The sequence below is a fragment of the Gobio gobio genome (assembly GCF_949357685.1).
Source record: "Gobio gobio genome assembly, chromosome: 25".
In the NCBI taxonomy this organism is placed as follows: domain Eukaryota; kingdom Metazoa; phylum Chordata; class Actinopteri; order Cypriniformes; family Gobionidae; genus Gobio; species Gobio gobio.
This window is the reverse complement of record NC_137121.1, coordinates 35,137,452-35,160,394: the sequence shown is the minus strand read 5'-3', so window position 1 is coordinate 35,160,394 and position 22,943 is coordinate 35,137,452. Positions and strand designations below refer to the sequence as shown.

Genomic DNA, 22,943 nt, shown 5'->3' with positions numbered 1-22,943 from the left:
AAGTTTTTGTGAATAAAAATATATAATTGACTTTCCAAATATGCTGTAAATAAATCCCCCTTAAGAAGAGACGCTTAGAAATGAGGTTATTAGAGCAATTTCTGGAGCACTTCAGCTTCTGTGATGGTGGGAAAGATTCTCTCATTCTGTGCAGTTTTGGTGGCTCTTAAAAGAGCCTTTGGGGTCTGAAGCGGCTGATGAAGACGCGGGTTTAGGCGCGCTCTCCGCGGATGCGGCGGGCCAGCTGGATGTCTTTGGGCATGATGGTGACCCTCTTGGCGTGGATGGCGCACAGGTTGGTGTCCTCAAACAGGCCGACCAAATAAGCCTCGCTGGCCTCCTGCAGGGCCATGACCGCGGAGCTCTGGAAGCGCAGATCCGTCTTGAAGTCCTGAGCGATCTCTCTCACCAGCCGCTGGAAAGGCAGTTTGCGGATCAGCAGCTCGGTGGACTTCTGATAACGGCGGATCTCTCGCAGAGCCACGGTCCCGGGCCTGTAGCGGTGAGGCTTCTTGACGCCGCCGGTGGCCGGAGCGCTCTTACGGGCGGCTTTGGTCGCGAGCTGCTTCCTCGGGGCTTTACCACCGGTGGATTTACGAGCGGTCTGCTTAGTTCTTGCCATTGCTGCAGTTACTTCTCTCTGTCCTGCTGACGCTGGAAATGATACTCTTTGCTACACGCCTGCTTTTGTAGCATTCGACCGCCATGAGCTCACAGTGACGCGAAGAAGCAGAGGCTTATGATTGGCTGGTGTGTGACGTCAGCGCATGAGTGCTAGCCAATGACTGCGCGTCTCCTCTTTTCAAACACGCGGAGGGTTTCCCGCTCGAGCTGCTTCTGCTTTCTCTTTATACTCACATTGTTGTATTTATTTGTTCTGAAATACTGACCTTAATTCCCAAGTGTGGCAAAAGACCAAGAAAAACATTGATCAATTTGTTATTCCTGAAGTTAATATGGTATTTTTATTTCAGATAATCTATTATATTATTTAATACATCATCGGAACTTAACAGACATTATTTTAATATTAGGGGCGATAGTTTGGGTGGCAAACAGACACATTAGGGATCATTATGTGCCTGTACAAAAATGCATACCTTGTGAGACTCTTACTATTTGATTTGTTGATGCAAAACATTGATACATTTGACTGGTTTGAAAGGTCATTTCCACCCTCGACAAAATGACTCTACAGGGTTCATAAATAATAAAAGTGCTCTTTATCAGTTGAAGTGGGTGGCTCTTAAAAGAGCCTTTGGGTTGCGAGAACAGCATTTAATCGGTTTATTTGGATTTGGCGGCCTTCTCGGTCTTCTTGGGCAGCAGCACCGCCTGGATGTTGGGCAGCACGCCGCCCTGAGCGATGGTCACTCCGCCCAGAAGTTTGTTCAGCTCCTCATCGTTGCGCACCGCCAGCTGCAGGTGACGGGGGATGATGCGGGTCTTCTTGTTGTCCCGAGCGGCGTTTCCAGCCAGCTCCAGGATCTCAGCGGTAAGATACTCGAGCACAGCGGCCAGATAAACCGGAGCACCGGCACCGACGCGCTGAGCGTAGTTTCCTTTGCGGAGAAGCCTGTGAACACGGCCGACTGGGAACTGCAGTCCCGCCCTGGAGGAGCGAGTCTTAGCCTTTGCTCGGGCTTTGCCCCCGGTTTTGCCTCTGCCGCTCATTTTAGAAGTCTTTGACTAAAACCTTCAGTCGATAATATAAAGAATGAATGTCTCTCTTGCGCCACACACTGTATTTATACGAGAGTGCCAGTCGCCCATTGGTTTAGAGTCTGAAGAGATTTCAACCAATCACTGAACTTCCCTCCAAAGCCCAACCCCCTTTTCTAGCGGGAATAATTATGCACAAGAATTTGTGATTAATAAAACAGAACAATAGATTAAACTACTGAAATATTTGATAGAAAATATATATTGTACAGTGCATTACAGATGGTAAGGGAATTATATCCCTTAAAATTAATTTAACAATTTGGTTTTCTGTGTTCAGTTAATATGTGTTCAGTTAAACATCTTTTAACTAAAATGGTGAAATTTAAACAAGTTTTTCATATAAATTCCTTCACTCTCGATGTGTTACTGGGGTTTGACACGCACACTTTAACATAGGATATGGATATTAATCGCTGTTTCTACCAAAAGCGCTACACCTTTCACACACTGTATATTATGGGCACATTGATCTTCTGATACTGTAGTTTTATGGTCCTTTTTTAATATTGTAGTTTTATTGTGTGTGGGGTTGTGTCAAAATCCTCCAGCAGAGTGAATATATTCTGTCTGTGGGCCAGTGACAAATAAGGTTTTCAACTGACAGAAAAATTCAAATAGGTTAAAACTGCACATCAAAGTATTTTCAAAGTTATTATATTTATGGGATCTTATGGGAGTTTTTAATTATTACTAAAATCTAAATTTTAAACAATGTATTTTAAACTTAATTTTAAGTTTAACTGAGAATCATGTGATGACACCAGTCAAAATGTCATACGGGACACCATTAATGCATTTTCTAAATATTATGATATTAAAACTTTTCAAATCAATAATATTTAATGAATATATAAAGTGATTCAGTAAACAAAATGTTTTCTCATTATATTGTGATTTCTTTAAACGTGACCCTACTTGTTCAAGTTCTTTACTCACATTTTAACATTGCAATGTGATTTAAAATGCAAAATGTCTGAAAATGTTTTACAGGACTTGGTATCATGTTATTATTGTTTCCTCAACTCCATGAAGTGAAATTATGCATTTCAATGGGAAAAAACAGCTTTATCCCGTCTGACTTACATTGTTACTCGGTACGACACCATATGAGTTAACACATGAATTGTCATTTTTACAACACTTACACATAATAATGTTCATAAATAATTAATGTTTATGTTATGCAATGTTTTTCCAAGGAAATTAATTAGCCTCCACCGTAAAGAAATACTGATGTGGTTTTCAGTGTGTAAACTGTTACACACAAACTCAGTGTGGTTTCTTCCCAGATTTAAACATTTTTTTAATGTTTATGAATATCAAAACAGCACAACTTTTCAACATTAGGTTTAATTTAGTACTGAAAAGTACCTTGAACCATTTTATTGATGATCATAGTATTCATCAACATCAATATTCATAAATAATGTAAAGGGTTAAAGTAGGCGACCTTCACTCATTTCACTGAACAGCATTTATTTGAACGACAAATTTACAAAAGCATGTAATTGAACAACATAATTATAAAGAACAATCTGATTAAGGGGCAGATTCCCCAATATGACAGGTTGGACAATAATGAAATGTAATTGTAATTGAATATTATTATGAATTATATAATTTGCTAATATTCAACTAAACAATGTTAACGATATGTTAATATCACAATTTGAATGGAAATTATACAAATTAAAGCTGAAAACTGTATAAGAATATATTGTCAAACACATGTCATCCAAGATAATGAATTACATTAGGGGCTAACAGAAAAAAACTGTTATCCTTTTTGACAAAATTGTTATCCGGTATGACAAAACTCAGTTTAAATTTTAATCAGGCAGTATTTTTGGCTACCTATAGAAATCTGCAACCTTTACCTCCAACTTCCAAATATGTAAATTCATGCTAAATAAACATATTTACATAAAATCCACATTATATATGTTATTTTAGCGTTATCCCATATGACACAGGATTTTACTACATAGTGTGCTAGTGAGGAAAAAGGGTAAGTTAAACACATTTTATGAAAGACATACTCAAATGTCACCATTGTTTGGGGGGTCCTTCAGGGTCTTCCTGATTGTTTAACATGCTGTCTCACATCGTGTCAAAATAAAATTGCTCCAGTTTGCTTGTTATCCCGAATGACATTGGCTGACAGCCAGTTTTGGGACATAATGCTCCAAAGCATAACAATCAACTGGATGTCATATTCTTTGTAATATTTAAATATATTGTTGTCAAGACTCATACAATAATGCATGTGGCAGAGATGTAAGGGTTTATTAGATTGTTTACAGTTTGTTTGGCTTTTTTGAATGTCACTCTAAGGTCCGGACAGTTATCCGGTATGACATTATGTGACTATGTCGATACTCGGTTACTTAACGTAACCTCGGTTCTCTCTAGAAGAGGTTCTCTCGTATTGCGTAAGTTCCTTACGCTACGGGAAAGTATTCTTTCTTCGAGATTTCTGAAAAACCCAAAATTATCCTTAATTTTGTAACATTGTCAACGCAGTGCGGCAGCCTGGCAGACCATAGCAGGCTATTCCAGCGTGCTATTGGCTGCTCTGCTGGCAACTGCAGCAGCCTATCGGTGAGCCCGCGTGACGTGGCGACCAATGAGGGCGCTTCGCGCCCACCTGGCTTCATTTGCCTACAGGTGGGGCGTGGCCACGTGTATATAAGCGGGGCTCACGGGCTGCATATTCGGTTTTCGTAGTTCTGAAGCGTAAAAGCCCGCGGGGCGCACGGCAAGGAACGCAATACTCGTTCCCTCTTCTAGAGAGAACCGAGGTTACGTTAAGTAACCGAGTATCGTTCTCTTACGAGAGGTTCTCTCGTATTGCGTAAGTTCCTTACGCTACGGGAACATATTGTCAACGCCGTGCGCGCCTCGCATACAGCATATGTATCCCAGGGAACCGGGGAAAAAACACTGCTCGGGCAGGGTGGCCGGTAAAGGAAACGGGCCACCACATATACGGACACTTCATTTGAACTGACGGGTGGTTACAACAGGTGGTTACAACACCCTGTCCCATGAATGAGGGAACGGCACCTGCCGGTCTCCTTCAAATTCACCACACCTTGTCTCATGAATGAGGGAACGGCAACGCCAGTCGCCTTCAAATTCACAATATCTTGTCATATGAGTGAGGTAACGGCACCGCCGGTCACCTTCAAACTCACAACAGCTCGTCTCGTAAATGAGGGAACGGCACCGCCGGTCTCCTTCAAATTCACATGAGCCTAGTACCGAACTTACTACCAGTATGTGAGCTATGTCTGCGCAGAATCACTGGGCAGAACCAACAGCCCTATTGAACTGATAACACTTTCGCCTGTAAGGCAGGAACTTCCAGATTGTAAAATCTCACGAACGTAGACGGGGAGGCCCAGCCTGCCGCCATACAGATATCGTGGATGGAAATCCCTCTGGCCCAAGCCCACGAAGAGGCTATGCCTCTGGTGGAGTGTGCTCTGACACCTAGCGGGCACTGCAGGTGTTTGGAAGCGTATGCAGTTGCAATCGCGTCCACTATCCACCTGGACAGGGTCTGTTTCGAGGAGGCGAGACCTTTAGCGCGCCCTCCAAACGAAACAAATAGCTGCTCAGAACGCCTGAAGGCGGCGGAGCGTGTGACATAAACCCTCAATGCCCTGACAGGGCAGAGGATATTGCCACCGTCCCCCTCGTCGGATGCTGGCAGAGCCGAGAGGGAGATAATCTGCGCCCTGAAGGGAGTGCCGATCGCTTTGGGGACATAACCATGCCTCGGTCTGAGAATGACCTTAGAGTCATTAGGACCGAACTCCATACACGTCGGGCTCACTGAGAGCGCGTGTAGATCCCCCACGCGTTTCACTGAAACCAGAGCTATCAGGAACGCGGTTTTTAGCGAAAGGAACCTTGGTTCCACAGTCTCGAGCGGTTCAAAGGGATGAGCCTTCAGGGCCTCTAGGACCAAGGCCAGATCCCATATAGGAACCAAAGGGGGCCGCGGGGGATTCATCCGTCTGGCTCCTCTGAGGAAACGGATGATGAGCTCGTTCCTTCCTAGCGTGCTACCTAGCGTCGTCTGAGCGAACGCTGCTATAGCCGCCACATACACTTTGAGCGTGGAAGGGGACCTGCCCAGTTCCAAAAGCTCTTGGAGGAAGGAGAGCACCCGCTGGACCCCACATTGCTGTGGGTCCAATCCCTTGGAAACACACCACTCAGTGAACACCGACCACTTAGAACTATATAACCGCCTCGTCGAGGGGGCTCTAGAGTGTGAAATCGTGTTCATAACCCCTTCGGGCAGGTCAACGGGTATCCGTTGGTCACCCATACATGCAGAGACCATCGCTCTGGATGGGGATGCCAAACTGACCCTCCTGCTTGAGAGAGGAGGTCTGCTCTCAGCGGAACTGGCCAGGGGGGTTAGTGCGACAGCTTCACCAGCTCTGGGTACCAAATCTGGTTCTCCCAGCGCGGCGCTATAAGGAGCACCGGGCGGCGCGTCTCCCTGATTTTCGCTATGACCTGGGGCAATAGGGAAATCGGCGGGAAAGCATACAGCGGGAGGCTGGGCCAAGGTTGGGACAGCGCATCCTCGCTTTTGGACAGAAACGTCGGGCAGCGGGCGTTCTCTTTTGTTGCAAAGAGGTCGAGCTCCGCTCTGCCGAATAGGCGCCATACCAGCTGGACTGTCTGGGGGTGCAGGGACCATTCTCCTGAGAGAATGAGGCCCCTGGACAGCTTGTCCGGGCCCACATTGAGGTGGCCCGGTATGTGCGCAGCTCTCAGCGAGCGCAGCGAGCTGTCTGCCCACACGAGCAGGCGTTCTGTCAGATTGCCCAGACACCTGGACCTGACACCGCCCTGCCGGTTCACGTAGGACACCACTGTGGTATTGTCCGACCGGACCAACACGTGGTGTCCTCGTATAAGCGGGAGAAACTGCTTGAGCGCGTTCTCTACCGCTATCATCTCCAAACAGTTTATGTGTAGGAGTTTTTCCTCGCTCGACCAGAGGCCCGAGGCTGATCTGCCCTCGAAAACGGCGCCCCAACCCGTGGTGGAGGCGTCCGTCGAGATGACCTTGCGGTGTGAGATGGCTCCCATCGTCACTCCCCTCTGGTACCAGTCGGCTACTAACCAGGGCTCTAGGCTGAAACACAGCTCTGAGTCACTCTGATCCTGAAGCCTCCGGACGCCCAGGCTCTGTGAGGCACTCGGGCGTTTAACCAGCATTGCAGCGGGCGCATGCGCATTAAGCCCAGCTGGAGCACAGCTGCAGCTGAGGCCATACGTTCCAGCATCCTCTGAAAGAGCTTGAGAGGTGCGATTTTGCCCGGCCGGAAGTACTCAGCCATGCGCTGAACTTGGCGCGCGCGTTGGGGTGACAGGCGGGCTGACATTGCCACAGTGTCCAGATTCAAACCCAGAAATGAGGTTGATTGCGTGGGCACTAATGAGCTCTTGGTCCAATTGACCGTGAGCCCCAGGCTGTCCAGATGGCTGAGCAGCATTGCCCTGTGGGCGAGGAGCTCGGCCTCTGACTGCACCAGGATGAGCCAATCGTCCAGATAGTTCAACACTCGCATCCCTCTTTTTCTCAGAGGAGCGAGGGCCGCGTCCATGCACTTCGTAAATGTACGGGGTGCTAGTGACAGGCCGAACGGAAGGACGGTGTATTGATAAGCCTGGCCGTCGAAGGCGAATCGTAAGAATGGCCTGTGACGTGGCGTTATCTTGATTTGAAAATATGCATCTTTCAAATCTAGGGAGATTAGCCAGTCTCTCGGGCGAGTATGCGCGAGGATCTGCTTGGTCGTGAGCATCTTGAACGATCTTCTCATAAGAGCTTTGTTCAGACGCCTCAGATCCAGAATCGGTCTGAGCGACCCATCCCTTTTTGGCACGAGAAAATACTGGCTGTAAAAGCCTGACTCGCTCATAGAATGGGGAACCGGTTCTATAGCCCCTTTGCACAGCAGCGTGGCTATTTCTGCTCGAAGTAGATGTGCTACTTCCTCGCTCACTCTCGTCTCTGTACGCGCACAGAAGCGCGGAGGGTGGCGAGCGAACTGCAGAGTGTAGCCGTGCTTCACTGTTTTCAGCACCCATTCTGATACACCTGGAATGGCTTCCCACGCTCTCGCGTGTGCCACACGGGATAGAACGGCCTCCGGGCTCAAAACGCCGCGCTTCGCGGGTTTGACGGCCTGTATAGGAGGGGCGGGCGCAGTGCGCGCGCTCTCTGTGCTGTGGGCCAGCCGATCGCTCTCGATGGCTGGCCGCCTTACACACTGTATCTCTGCCGCTTCGAGCGGGGAGTGGCTTGTGTGTGGCCCTACACTCGTCGTTCCGGCCACCTTGGGCGGAGAACAAATGGTGTGTGGCGCGGCGCATGGCGCCGGGGGCAGAATGTTCGCGAAAATGTGTGAGCGCGTTTGAGCGGGCACAACTCTTACGCGTGGAACATGACCGGTTAAGAGTGGCTGTGTGACAGCGCGTGTGGTGATTAGGCGTGGGCGCAAATAAGCGGACACGTGACCTAACTCTAGCACTCGAGTGAGAGACACTTTACGTGAGTGAGAGACACGGGATTTGTGGTGCTTGGGTGCAGGGGTGAACACAAAAGTGGGCACGTTTACTGCATTTGAAAACACATACGGCGTGAGCCGTGCAACCAGAAATAAAAGCAACTTCGTGATTTCTCTGGTTCGTCGTAAAACGGCGGTTGTAGACAGGCGAGAGGGCAGTTTTGCCGGCTCGTTGGCTGCGTGAGAGCCATCTGCAGCAGCCACAGGAGTGGGGGCTGACAGGAAGAAGAGTTTTGACGGTGGTCCGGCCACGGCGGGACTTAACCGTCACTTCCCCCTTCTGCTAGGAGGACTTTGGAGGGGCTTCAGTTGGAAACAGGCGAGAGGGCGAGTCCGCCGGCTCGTAGGCTGTGTGGAAAACATCTGCAGTAGCCACAGGAGTGGGAACTGACAGGAAAACAGAGTTTTAACGGTGGTCCGGCCGCAGCGGGACTTAACCGTCTATTCTCTCCTTATGTATAGACGCCCAAAAATACTCGAGCGCCACGTGGTGCAAGTTAGCTTTCTGTCTGTAAGAAAAGCTGGCCGCGAGCCCGGGGAAGCGGACAGTAAACATTTTTATCTGCCGCGAGAGCTGGGCTCGAACTCGGGTCTCCGGCGTTTCAGCCGCTGATTTTGCCGCTGTGCTACCGGGAGGGACATAATAGCGTTCAGTTAGCGCGAGCATACGGCAGTACGTCCTCGTGCTTATTGGCAGTCGTGCGTGCATAAAAGACAGGCTCGTTACTGCAATAGTAATATTTCCAGCCGCCTGAACTGGAGAGGGGGCTGAGAAATGCTAGAGAAAGGCGGTTCGTCCGGCCACAGCGGGACGAAAACACCCTCTGTTAATTTTCCGGTGAGTGCGGCGCGCACACGCGCGCTGAACATGCTCGTGACCGTGCGCACTCTCATTCCTTGCGAACGGCGCAATCTGCGCGGTCCAACAGGGGGGAGTGCGGGTTCGTTGGAGAGCATATGTCAGCGTCATGTCTCATGACGGCGTTTGTTCGCTGGCGTGCGTGTCTTAACAGGCTCGTGTACAGCAATATGAACAATTCCAGTCGCCTGAACTCATGAGGGGACTGAGAAATGTGCGCGAGGGTGGAACAGCTCTCTTGTAACGTAAAGAGAGCTGCAGGACCGTCCGTTTCTGCCATCCCTTGCATTAGCGCGGCATGAACAGAGGGGGGAGGAGGCTCGCTCCGAGACCGTTCATTTCTACCATCCCTTGCAAGCGGCGCGGTGGCGCGGCTTGAACAGAGGGGGAAGAGGCTCGCTCCGAGACCGTTCATTTCTACCATCCCTTGCAAGCGGCGCGGTGGCGCGGCTTGAACAGAGGGGGAGGAGGCTCGCTCCGAGACCGTTCATTTCTACCATCCCTCGCAAGCGGCGCGGTGGCGCGGCTTGAACAGAGGGGGAAGAGGCTCGCTCCGAGACCGTTCATTTCTACCATCCCTTGCAAGCGGCGCGGTGGCGCGGCTTGAACAGAGGGGGAGGAGGCTCGCTCCGAGACCGTTCATTTCTACCATCCCTCGCAAGCGGCGCGGTGGCGCGGCTTGAACAGAGGGGGAGGAGGCTCGCTCCGAGACCGTTCATTTCTACCATCCCTCGCAAGCGGCGCGGTGGCGCGGCTTGAACAGAGGGGGAGGAGGCTCGCTCCGAGACCGTTCATTTCTACCATCCCTCGCAAGCGGCGCGGTGGCGCGGCTTGAACAGAGGGGGAGGAGGCTCGCTCCGAGACCGTTCATTTCTACCATCCCTCGCAAGCGGCGCGGTGGCGCGGCTTGAACAGAGGGGGAGGAGGCTCGCTCCGAGACCGTTCATTTCTACCATCCCTTGCAAGCGGCGCGGTGGCGCGGTCCGAAATTCGCATGCAAAATTTTTGCACGTCAAAAAATAAATTAGACCTCACGTTATGTCAATCACGCTTGCACACTGCCTCCGAAACTTTCGTCCGTCAAAAAAAGAAAATCGAAACAGGTTCGATTTTCTGCGTTTTTGTTGCATCCGTTTTTCCCATCTACAGTGCTGATGCCCAACCTAAAACTGCTGGCAATGGTGGTGAATGAATCGCCAGTGCTCAGAAAGCCTACCTACAATTATATATACAAATATTATTGTATCAAAAATACTACAAATATTATTGGATCCATACCAGACATACTGCCAGTCTCTGTTCAGGATCAATTGATTCACGGAAATTGGTGGTCTTCTTTTTAATATGTGGCTCCAGTATCGCTAGCAAAGCATCAAACTGAGCCACTGACATTCTAAAGTAAACTTTGAATCGGTCTGGATAATCCCGCAGCTCCTTGAGGAGGTGGAACTCACCTTCTTCTCTACGCGATCGCAGGAGTGGATGGACCCATTATTCATTATTTCCTCTTTCTTTTTCTCTTTTTAAGAAGAGAGAGGACAAAAAAATCACCCTCACTAGGCTACTTGAAGACGGCATTTTGTGTTGTTTTGCGTTTTTTTTCGTAACGCATTCATTAATACGCATCGGACTCAGTGTGCAAGGTCTCTGTGTGTGACAAATTTTTGGTCACGAATACGAAAAAACGCATGCGAAAATTTCAGACTCAATGTGCAAAGGCCTTTAGGCTCAACAATTTTATTACTAAACACAATATATTGTGCGATCAGCAATCTGGTTTCAGGGGTAATAGGACAACTTCACATGCACCTATTCAACTTGTAGAAGAAATAACAACAGCAATAGAACATAAAAAATATGCAGTGGGGATATTCTTGGATATTCAATGGCATTTGATTCTGTATACTATAAATTATTGACCATGAAATTGAATAAATGGGCCATTCTACAGAATTGGTGCAAATTGCTGTCCAACAATCAAAAAACAAAACTGAAAAGCATTTAATTTTAAATGTTTACTAAGATCCTTCAATTATCTATTGAAACCCACCATAATATTTAAAATATCAGTAGCTTTATATTTATATATATATATATATATATATATATATATATATATATATATATATATATATATATATATATATATATATATAAGCATCATTTATTGGGTACTTTCAATTGGGAGGTGGCTGTCCCGAACCCTAACCCCTAAATTTCAACTTGTGAAAAGGATATTGAAAATGTTTTTGCAATTTTTTCCATTCTTGTTTTTAAATAAATCTTTTTGGTTTTTATAAAAAAAAAATTGTTAAAAATATATTTATTTAATATTTTATTATTAAATCATGAAACTTTATGTAAAAAAACGTGTCCTACATTTTCATGTCACTACCGAAACAGTGAATGTTTTAGTCCACTGGCGGAGACTGATTTTACCCACACTCCTACATTTTTGATCAGGAAATATTCCTGTGTCCCTCTCTCTCATATGCTACTTGATGAGTAGATTGAGCTCATCATTTTGAGGTAAATGTGTTCTAAAGTCTGAAAATCTGTATGTAACTTTATGTGTCACTATCAAACTAATTTTTTCTGCGATTAAGAAAACTTTTCGGGATGTTATTCCGTCAAATTTAGTTTTTGTATGTGTACAACTGTTCTGACCAGTGATTGCTAACCATGTGCTGATTAGCATCTTTGAGCTAGGCTCAAAATTATCTAAAATTGTCACTACCAAAACAGTCACACCCGTAACATTTCTTGAAGTTTCGGTTGTGACATCATTGTTTTGGTAGTGACAAAATGGAAAAAAATAATCCTTTATTTGGAGGAATAAACAAACTTTTAGTTCAGTTATGCAAATCAGTAGTATTGTACTATGTTTTAGTAGTGTTTTAGTATGCAAGTTAAAATTCTGTAACCTCATCACATTACAATTACTCAAAGGTGCAGTCCATGATACTAGCGAAGGTTGCTAGGTTGTTGTCAGTAACTTCTATGATTAACTTGACAGGGAGAATGACATAAAAAATAAATATAATATATATATATATATATATATATATATATATATATATATATATATATGTTTTTTTTTTTTTTTTTTTTTTTTTAGTATGTATATATTAGTGCTGGGAATCGGTTAAAACAAATAACTAATTAATCAAATTTTTTTCTGTAATTAATCGCGATTAATCGCAAGTTTTTAATATTTTTATGTTTTGATATTGTAATAATTTCATTTACTCTCCTAATTAATGTAGAAACAATTTAAAGACAGTATATTTTAAATATGTGTAGTAATGGCATCTTTTTATGAAGGCCAGTATCACTGATGTCTCTATGAAACATTAATGACGTTACATTAATGTATAACTGAAAGCTCCCAATTTCAACATTTATTAGGCTGTAAAAAAACAACTTTTAATTTAAGTGAACTTAAAACAATCTTTACATAAACCCACTATAATTAATGTTATTTTTACCTGTGGCCTTCCCTGTTAGACATATACAGAAATGTAATAGTTATCAAACACCTGTCTTAACTGCATAAATAATAAATGAAATATAGATTAAACGTCATTAAAGCTAAAATTTTCTCTTTTCACGTTGTTCTTTGATGAACATTAAAGGTCCTGTTCTTCATGATCCCATTTTTCAAACTTTAGTTAGTGTGTAATGTTGCTGTTAGAGCATAAATAATACCTGTAAAATTATAAAGCTCAAAGTTCAATGCCAAGCGAGATATTATATTTAACAGAAGTTCCCTTTCAAAGCCTACAGCAAACGGCCGGTTTGGACTACATCCCTGTACTTCCTGCTTTAATGACGTCAGTAGAACCATAGATATCCATAATAAAGGCTAGATGTCTTAGGGCGGAGTCTCTAACGTCATCACCGGCGGCCATCTTGTCACAGGCAGGGCTCTGTGGCTCCTGATGATCTGCATGAACACAAATACTCTTATCTCACTGAAATCTTGACGGATTTACAAATGGTTTGGTTTCTTTCAAACGTTATTAAGGTGGCTATAATTATGGATTCTTGAACAAATTATGAATAATTTTTCATAAGTATGCAGTGTCATAACTACATCTCTGACGTTTATAATAAACCAAACAGTTTGAAAATCGGTAGAAAATTGAGCAAGTTATGGTTATTTAAAAAGTGCAAGCACCCATGAAATAATGTTTTATAAACATAGTTCGGGAGGAGCACGTTCAGATAATTGACACAGGTGGAGAGCACTCAGCTATTCAACAGTAAGAGGAATATATACACGCAGCAGTCTTACCTCCATTCATTGACAGTTTTCTAGCACGGACGGCACTTCGCCCCGCCCGCCCACGCTGTCTACACGGCTCGAAGCAACTCTACAATACTAAAATCTTTTTCCCTACACATTTATAAGCTATCTAAAAACCCCTTTCGGCCGCTTCCATAAGCATTCACGAGCCAACCGCGAGAGCAGTGCTCGGACAGTGTAAAGGAGTGCACACAGCACAGACTTGCAACAGGGAGAACTACAACAGTTCCTGTCTTAAGATAAAGTATTATAACTCTTTTACTTTTTCTTGCGATCTTTCCGCCTCTGTGTACTACAGTACAGACAGATACTTTTCACACAGGAGAAGTGCGTTCATCATGTACGCGCACACGGTCGCCGTGGTGATGAACGATCAATTTACTTGCTGCTGGTAAAGCGAGCGAACGTATTGTGAGGCGAAATCACTAAAATGCTGTCAATGCAACAGGGCATATTACGCCAAACAATCAGCTACTAGTTGGAAGCTCGGTCACACAGGGCTCAACACAGTGCGACCATACTCGCTTTCGTGACTATAAATAGACGTGTGCGAACTGAACAATGTATTTGGGAGCACCCGCTTTCTTAAATGTAACATCAATACCTTATAGTAGGGCAGGCTATTGTATAACAAGCATATCAATGATTCAAAGGAAATTCAGAAATTCAAAGGCTATGATTTCACTGAATTAACGTGAGCGATCATGTTTCAAACCTGAATGTGGCACCGTTGTGCGTTCTACTGGCTCGAACAATGCTTGAGTTCAGAGCATTTCACAATCAATGAATAGCATACATTTATGCAAAGCGAATTCGTATCAACGACAACATATTACGATATAAATCACTGTAAAGAAAACGGTGTATACAGTTGTAAGGCTGTATTTTCTCTGTGGCTGCGCCACGCCTCTGGAATAGCCTCCCTTGGCATATCAGATCTTGTGACTTGTTAGGACGTTTTAAATCTGTGTTGAAAACACATCTCTTCTCTCATGCTTACAACTGCCCATAAGGACTGGGAGTTTGAGATGTGTGTTTGTGTTTTGCGTGTTGATGTAGGGGTGTTTTGTCAATGCTTTATTAGTACCGTTGAGAGCGTAAAGCACTTTGGTCAACTCATGTCGTTTTTAAACGTGCTATAGATATAAAGGTTGTTGTTGTTTTATCTCTCTCATATGAATTTGAATGAGCATCCTGCAATAATAAGGCATAAACATTTAAAATAAGAGTCCTTTCGGTTACACAATGCGCTTCTCTATTTGTCCGTCTAACTTTTTCTCCTTTTTCTCCCACAGGAGCTCAGTTTTCTCCGGCTAATTTTCTCCACTGCCACAGCAGTGCTGTTCCCTCGGCTCCTACTGGAGCTCAGTTTCTCTGGCTATTTTTCTCCACTGCCACAGCAGTGCTGTTCCCTCGGCTCCCACAGGAGCTTCGTTTCTCTAGCTAATTTTCTCCCACTACAGCAATGCTGTTCCCTCTGCTCCCACAGGAGCTGAGTTTCTCCGGCTAATTTTCTCCTACTACAGCAGTGCTGTTCCCTCTGCTCCCACAGGAGTTCAGTTTCTCTGGCTAATTTTCTCCACTGCCACTGCAGTGCTGTTCCCTTGGCTCCCACAGGAGCTTCGTCTCTCTAGCTAATTTTCTCCCACTACAGCAGTGCTGTTCCCTCTGCTCCCACAGGAGCTGAGTTTCTCCGGCTAATTTTCTCCTACTACAGCAGTGCTGTTCCCTCGGCACCCACAGGAGTCCAGTTTCTCCGGCTAATTTTCTCCTACTACAGCAGTGCTGTTCCCTCTGCTCCCACAGGAGTTCAGTTTCTCTGGCTAATTTTCTCCACTGCCACAGCAGTGCTGTTCCCTTGGCTCCCACAGGAGCTTCGTTTCTCTGGCTAATTTTCTCCTTCTACAGCAGTGCTGTTCCCTCTGCTCCCAAAGGAGCTCGGTTTCTCTAGCTAATTTTCTCCACTGCATCAGCAGTGCCATTTTCTCTGCTCTCACAGGAGCTCAGTTTCTCCGGCTAATTTTCTCCACTACTACAGCAGTGATGTTCCCTCTGCTTTCACAGGAGTTCAGTTTCTCTGGCTAAATCTTCTCCACTACCAAAGCAGTGATGTTCTTTCCCAGAAACCTCAATCCTACATGACGGCCTGGAGATGTTTAAAGCATTTCACTTCTCTTATAAACATACCGTTCCATGATTTTTCTCTCCTTTCAATCACCTCATTTATTTTCTACCTTAATACATCAAAGGTTACTTGAGCTGCATCCAGTTTTCCACAATTGATGTACGGCGATTCCTCCCCCGAGATAAACAATTCACCAACCTCTCTCTGATCAAAGGGATTCAAAGATCCCAGCCCACCCGTCCCAACACCAGACAACCTATAATGCTGGTATCCTCAAAGAAACACCTCAAATCCGTTCTCCAACTATCAGGGGTCCCAGCAAAGAACTTTTCAAGCCACTCCTTCCGTATTGGGGTAGCAACCTCAGCAGCTCAAAAAGGCCTCTACCAACAGCAGATCCAAGCTCTCGGGAGATGGTCTTCCGACGCTTTCCAAAGCTATATCAGGACCAATCGGTTCCACATCAAAAAAGCCCACCAAACCCTTATTGACTAGTACACAGTGGGAATATCCCGATCAAACACTCATATTTTCCTTCTTATGTTCTCAGGCTCCAGTAAGAAATGGAAAGTTTCCATGGACGCAGCACAGGGGGAAGTTCCTCACAGCTTGAAAGAGTGGAACATTTCCACGCCATATGAAAGAGAGGAAGTTCCTCGCAGTATGAAAGAGAGGAAGTTCCTCGCAGTATGAAAGAGAGGAAGTTCCTCGCAGTATGAAAGAGAGGAAGTTCATCGCAGTATGAAAGAGAGGAAGTTCCTCGCAGTATGAAAGAGAGGAAGTTCCTCGCAGTATGAAAGAGAGGAAGTTCCTCGCAGTACGAAAGAGTGGAAAGTTTCCACGCAGTACGAAAGAGTGGAAAGTTTCCACGCAGTACGAAAGAGAGGAAGTTCCTTGCAGTACGAAAGAGAGGAAGTTCCTTGCAGTACGAAAGAGAGGAAGTTCCTCGCAGTATGAAAGAGAGGAAGTTCCTACGCAGAACGAAAGAGTGGAAGTTCCACGCAGAACGAAAGAGAGGAAGTTCCTCACAGTATGAAAGAGTGGAAAGCTTCCACGCAGTACGAAAGAGAGGAAGTTCCTCGCAGTACAAAAGAGTGGAAAGTTTCCAAGCAGTACGAAAGAGTGGAAAGTTTCCACGCAGTACGAAAGAGCGGAAAGTTTACACGCAGTACGAAAGAGCGGAAAGTTTCCAGGCAGTACGAAGAGTCGATGTTTCCATGCAGAGTGGGAAGTTTCCACGCAGCAAGGAAGTGTTTAATAATGTTTTTAATATTGTTGCCTCTCCCATGTTTCTCTTTTCCCGTTTTCTCTTGCAGGCAATCCCCCGGCACGATGCGCCACAACCACCCTCAGGGGCCTACCGGTCAAGCAACCAGGCCCTTCTCAAATGCCAGCCCGCCAAGCTCGGTTTTTTTGGGGGGTATTTAGCCAGGCGGCTGTCCTATGCTTTAACATTTTTGGGGGGTACTCTGGGTTCGGGCCAAATTCCGAGCTCGAAGCCCTCCCCCCGGACAGCACGCCAAATACGCAGTTAAATTACTCTCCATAAATTATATGTAAGTGTGCACTCGTGAAATAATGTTTTATAAACATAGTTCGGGAGGAGCACGTTCAGATAATTGACACAGGTGGAGAGCACTCAGCTAATCAACAGTAAGAGGTATATATACACGCAGCAGTCTTACCTCCATTCATTGACAGTTTTCTAGCATCCCTCCACCACCCCTTCTTCACACTTTTATTTTATCAGCCACTTACATATACGGGGGGTACTCTGGGTTCGGGCCAAATTCCGAGCTCGAAGCCCTCCCCCCGGACAGCACGCCAAATACGCAGTTAAATTACTCTCCATAAATTATATGTAAGTGTGAACTCGTGAAAACAATGTTACGAGTGAGCGAGCCGACTGTGACAAGATGGCCGCCAGGTGCGGACGTCGACCTCCATTGGCCAGCAGCGCGCACGAGACATCTAGCCTTTATTATGGATATCTATGAGTAGAACAGTTTGTTGACTAACCTCCGCCCACAAGAGTACGCAAAAAAGGAGGCGTGGTCTTGTTGCTCTCCCACGTGGAGAAGAGGAAGTGTTGCGTTTGTAGCGGTTTGTAGAGTGTGTTTGTCGCCATGTCGTCGAGACGCTGTTATTTTCATCCCGGAGTCTTTGTTTGGCCTTCAGGGACGCTGTACTTTGAGCGTTTGCATCTCCCCGTTATGGTAAGAGGCGTGACCTTTCCGGGCATCGTGCGCTAAGCTGCTGTCGAATCACAACACGGGAACCGCTGGCACAATCAGAACTCGTTACGTATTTCTGAAGGAGGGACTTCATAGAATAAGGAAATCCTCAAGCTGTTTTTAGGACAGTGAAAACAGCGGTATACAGATAAGTGAATTGTGTGAAAAATACTGTGTTTTTTTACACGCGAAACATGAACACATGTTATATTGCACACTGTAAACACAATCAAAGCTTAAAAAAAACTGCAAAAACAGGACCTTTAATGACAGGCATCATTAGTGCTCCTGTCACTTTAAGAACGGCCGCTGACGAACATGACGCGGATCTGGCGCGCTGTCCTTCGCATATCATTTCCTCACAACTCTTTAAGTTCATTTAAGACGTTATTTAACTAATTTAAGACTCCTAATATGAGAATACTCAAAATTCTCTGTGTTGTTGTTATTGTTTGTTCAAGAGCAAAAGAGAACTAGATGTGAGCAGGAGACTGACGCAATTCTGTCTTTGCGTCGAATGTGTGTGTGTGTGTGTGTGTGTGTCAGAGTGTCCCTTGATTAGCTGACATGAAACGCAGCCACACACACAGGACACTGACACACACACACACAGGACATTGACATACAGCGCGTTCTTTTGTGTCTTGTCACGCCTGGATGCATTTACATGTATAAGAGCGTGATCATGTAACGCTAGGCAAAAATGGATGTAAAAACGGACGCTGCAATAAACTACAGAAGAGAGACAGAGAGAATACAAACAAATGTTCAGGGAAGAAACAAGGAAAAAATATTCTTAAAATAATGTTTTATGTAAACACACACACACTCATGCTTTATAATCGCAGTGAATTGTTGGGTGGTTTTTGAAGGCCATAAAAGTGCATCTATCATCATAAAAGTGAATCTATCCATCATAAAAGTGCATCCATCCATCATAAAAGTGTAAGCCCTGACGTGATGCACAGGAGCAGGTTAGGGTTAGGGTTCCATCGTAAGCTTTGACGCCTCTCGCTGATGCTGACTGCAAATGTGCATCATAGTTAGTTATTTATATTAACATAAAATGTTGACAGTCTGATTCAGCCATGGCAAACTAAGTATAGTGGTCACTACCAAAACATTACTGTCACTACCGAAAATGTGCAGTCACTTCCATAACATGGGATGTTTTGTCAAAAATAAAGTATATTGAATTATCAACTAAGCTGTTATGATAGTGTTTGGTGCAATGCATATTCAAACTAATGAATCCTTACCTTTGAAATCAGTATGATAAACTGTATGCCTTTTGCAAAGAAAAATTGGATTCAAAATACAACAAATCTCATAAATAACACTTAAAATATTATTAAAATAGTAATTGTTATTGATTTAACCTGTAAAAACAATTTTTAAAAATTGAAAAAATATCTATTTACAAGGTAGATCTTAATAGGTCATTCAAAGCCTTCTTAATAAATTATTTATTTTGTGTTTTGGTAGTGACAAATTTAGGGAGAAGGAAAATATTCCAGCATTTTATTAAAATACAATATGAGAATTAACTGCACAATTACTAGAAATGTGTACCTTGGATTTACATTTACATTTATGCATTTAGCAGACGCTTTTATCCAAAGCGACTTACAACTTGGGGGTACAATAAGCCATTGGTCGTGAAGAGTCGAGTGAGCGCAACAAGTGCCTGAAATACTTAGTCCATGTACATTTCTCAGTGTAGCACAGGCTAGAGTAGGGAGGGAAAGAGGAGGAGAAAGAGAAAAGGAAAGATTTTTTTTTTTTTTTTTAATGAGGTTAAGTGCTCATGGAAGAGATGCTCCTTAGCTGAACGAAGGCTTCTGGTGGGGGTGTTGATTTGTAGAATCGAGTCAAAGTATGCAGGAGCTGAGTGCGTGGTGGCTCTGTAGGCAAGCGTTTTGGGCTCGTTGAAGACCAGACGTGCCGCTGCATTCTGGATCATTCGAAGTGTTTGGATCGCACAAGAGGGGAGTCCAGCCAGAAGCGCATTGCAGTAGTCAAGTCTAGAAATAACCAGGGCCTGGAAAAGAAGCTGTGTTGCGTGTTCTGTTAGGAACGGTCTGATCTTCCTGATGTTGTAGAGCGCAAACCTGCATGAGCGAGCGGTCTTAGCAATGTGTTCTCTGAAGGACAACTGGTCATCAAATGTAACTCCAAGATATTAAATATTTTGCATACATGCAAAATTTGAGGGAAAAAAATAAAACATTTCAAGATGTTTCCACCTCTGACTTTGCACCAATTCTGTAGAATGGCCCAAATATGGAATTAGGGGGAGAGCACTTACTTGGTTAAATAACTACATAATCGATATCAATATGTAGAACTGCAAAACGTTAAATCAAAGTCAAAGGTAATTTACCTGTGGGGTTCCCCAGGGGTCAGAGCTGGGACCGTTGTTGTTTAATTTATGTATAAATAATGTATGGGAGGTGTCTAATAAACTGAAAACCATTTTATTTGCTGATAACAAAAATTTAATTTGTTCTGGGGGAAATTCTTTGATTTTGAATTACTTAATTTTGAAAGCTTGCACTGAGAAGTCTATGTTCTTATTTATTTGTTATTTTCATTGTATTATATATATGTAAGTATGTATGTATGTATATATATATATATATATATATATATATATAATGTTTTTTTTTGTTGTGTTTTTTTTCTTCTCTCTGCATTTTCACTTATATGTTCAATAAAGAAGAATCACATCACAAGAATAAAATAAATGCAAGAAAAATCCATATTTGATCTGTGGAAGCCGGGATGAATGAGTAAGCAGTGTTACTGACACTCAGCCACTCCTAAGAGGCCAAATACAGACTTTAGAGAACATATGAAAAGAGCAATAAACAACTGTTTTTGATGCCAGAGGTTTCTCACTGAAATCAATGGAGCAGCTGAGCGTCAAAAAGTGACACTGAAGGGTCCTGACCAAGCCTCAATATGTGACGAGTTTGGTGTGAGAATGTGTTACCAAAACTAAGAAACTCCTCGACCTTTGGACACTGATGAGCTTAAATCCAGCGTATAGCTTTAGTTAGTAAAAGGGGGGTTTATCACTGCTCTCTCTGCTCTTATCCATGCTAGACTGCATGGATGAGCAGGGAGTTCTTTCCCAGAACAGAACCATACCGCCAATCTAAACTATGCTAATTGTTTGACGATAGTGATCCTGACAGAAATGGGTATACTTTTATTCTTGAAACTGATTGAACAATGATAGTTATTTTATTCATAAACTAACAGTATAAGGGTTTACAAAATTGTTTGGCTGGTTGGAATGAGATTGATGACAAAGTTTTTAGGATCTAACTTTAATTTAGTCTTGATAATGCAAATTACCCAAATACTGAAGCCTAATGTTGAACTTGAAGTTGAACTTTATGCGAGTGATCCAAACATCTGTACAAAAAAAAATGCATATACTTATAGTTGTTTTGGATTCATTTGATATGTTGATATGGAGATTTACGACAAAATACTTGTTCTCAATGATATTTTACTGAAACTGACCAATGGAACAATAACTAAATTCAGCTCTAAAGCATTATAAGCTCTTTAAATGAGAAGATGGGTGGCTCTTAAAAGAGCCTGTGGGGTGGGTAAGGTCAGAGGTCACCTCACTTTGAGCTGGTGTATTTGGTCACAGCCTTTGTGCCCTCGGACACGGCGTGTTTGGCCAGCTCTCCGGGCAGCAGCAGACGCACGGCGGTCTGGATCTCTCTAGAGGTGATGGTGGAGCGCTTGTTGTAGTGCGCCAGACGAGACGCCTCGCCGCCGATGCGCTCGAAGATGTCGTTGACGAAAGAGTTCATGATGCCCATCGCCTTGGAGGAGATGCCGGTGTCAGGATGAACCTGCTTCAGGACTTTGTATACATAGATAGCGTAGCTCTCCTTCCTGGACTTTCTACGCTTCTTTCCTCCCTTAGCGGCGGTCTTGGTGACGGCCTTCTTGGAGCCCTTCTTAGGCGCGGACTTTGCTGGTTCAGGCATGATGATGAAGAGTCAATGTGCGCTCAGGAGCGATACAGAGGCTTTTATTCACCGCCATATGCTAATTTACTAAGAGATACGGGATTCTTCTGATTGGCTGTTTTCATAGGCCGAACCCATAAACGCGTATTTCATTGGACAACTCAAAGCAACTTGAGAGGAATGAGGGCCAATCACGGGCGGGTAAATATTAGCCCCTCCTACCGCTTTGTGTTTGAAGGAGACCCACACGATCTCGTTTCCTTTGTTACTTTCCCGCTCTTTTGCTTGAATAAAAGTTTGAAAATACTAATATTCTGCAAGATTGTGTAATCTGAAAACCCATTTTAGAATAAAGTAATAAGATCCCTTTTACCAATAGATTTTGTACCAAAATTCCCTCCTATACAAAAGTCCCTTTACACCAACATTCAATTTTAACTTTTTTCTTGATTCTGTAAATCACTGAATTACAATAGAATTCTTCTCTGAAATACACATTAGAACTCAAAAGATAAATAAAGGAAAAAGCTGATTGCAATTATTCATCATTAAAACACCTTAGAACCTTAAATTGAGATGAAACGCCAATATTTTATTTTCACATATCGGTTATATATTCATATAGTTCATTTAAAAATATTTAACCCATAAGAGCGCGGGCCATTTTCTCCTTGTAGAACAATTATGGGATATAGTTTTAATGGACCAATTGTAACTTCTGCAGTTGTTTATGAAATACAATCGCTCTTTGTGAAAAATCTGTAATTATCTGTAAGATTGGGCATTTATTTTTCATTAATATACTTAATTTCTTTTTTCCAGCATTGGTGTGACATGACTCTTTATGTGAGGGAGTGTGTGGCTCTTAAAAGAGCCGTTGGGTTTGTGGTTTCTCTTGATTTCAGGTGTTTATCCTCCGAAGCCGTACAGGGTGCGTCCCTGCCGCTTCAGTGCGTACACAACATCCATGGCGGTGACGGTCTTTCTCTTGGCGTGCTCGGTGTAGGTCACGGCATCGCGGATCACGTTCTCCAGAAACACCTTCAACACTCCGCGGGTCTCCTCGTAGATCAGACCGGAGATGCGCTTGA

At 44.2% G+C, this 22,943-nt stretch overlaps 3 protein-coding genes across 3 annotated transcripts; all 3 read right to left on the bottom strand.

Annotated features, from left to right (window-relative positions):
- Window positions 1-211: 211 nt before the first annotated feature.
- Window positions 212-622, bottom strand: LOC307121396 (histone H3.2; the record flags this gene model as incomplete). The annotated part of the gene is made up of 1 exon (XM_079808985.1): window positions 212-622. The coding sequence occupies one exon, from the start codon at window positions 620-622 to the stop codon at window positions 212-214; it is 411 nt and encodes a 136-aa protein (XP_079665111.1).
- Window positions 623-1,287: 665 nt separating this feature from the next.
- Window positions 1,288-1,674, bottom strand: LOC307121503 (histone H2A; the record flags this gene model as incomplete). The annotated part of the gene is made up of 1 exon (XM_079809106.1): window positions 1,288-1,674. One exon carries the CDS (start codon window positions 1,672-1,674, stop codon window positions 1,288-1,290), a length of 387 nt encoding a protein of 128 aa, XP_079665232.1.
- Window positions 1,675-21,495: 19,821 nt separating this feature from the next.
- On the bottom strand, window positions 21,496-21,870 carry LOC307121620 (histone H2B-like; the record flags this gene model as incomplete). Its single annotated transcript, XM_079809257.1, has 1 exon — window positions 21,496-21,870. The coding sequence occupies one exon, from the start codon at window positions 21,868-21,870 to the stop codon at window positions 21,496-21,498; it is 375 nt and encodes a 124-aa protein (XP_079665383.1).
- Between the last annotated feature and the right edge of the window lie 1,073 nt (window positions 21,871-22,943).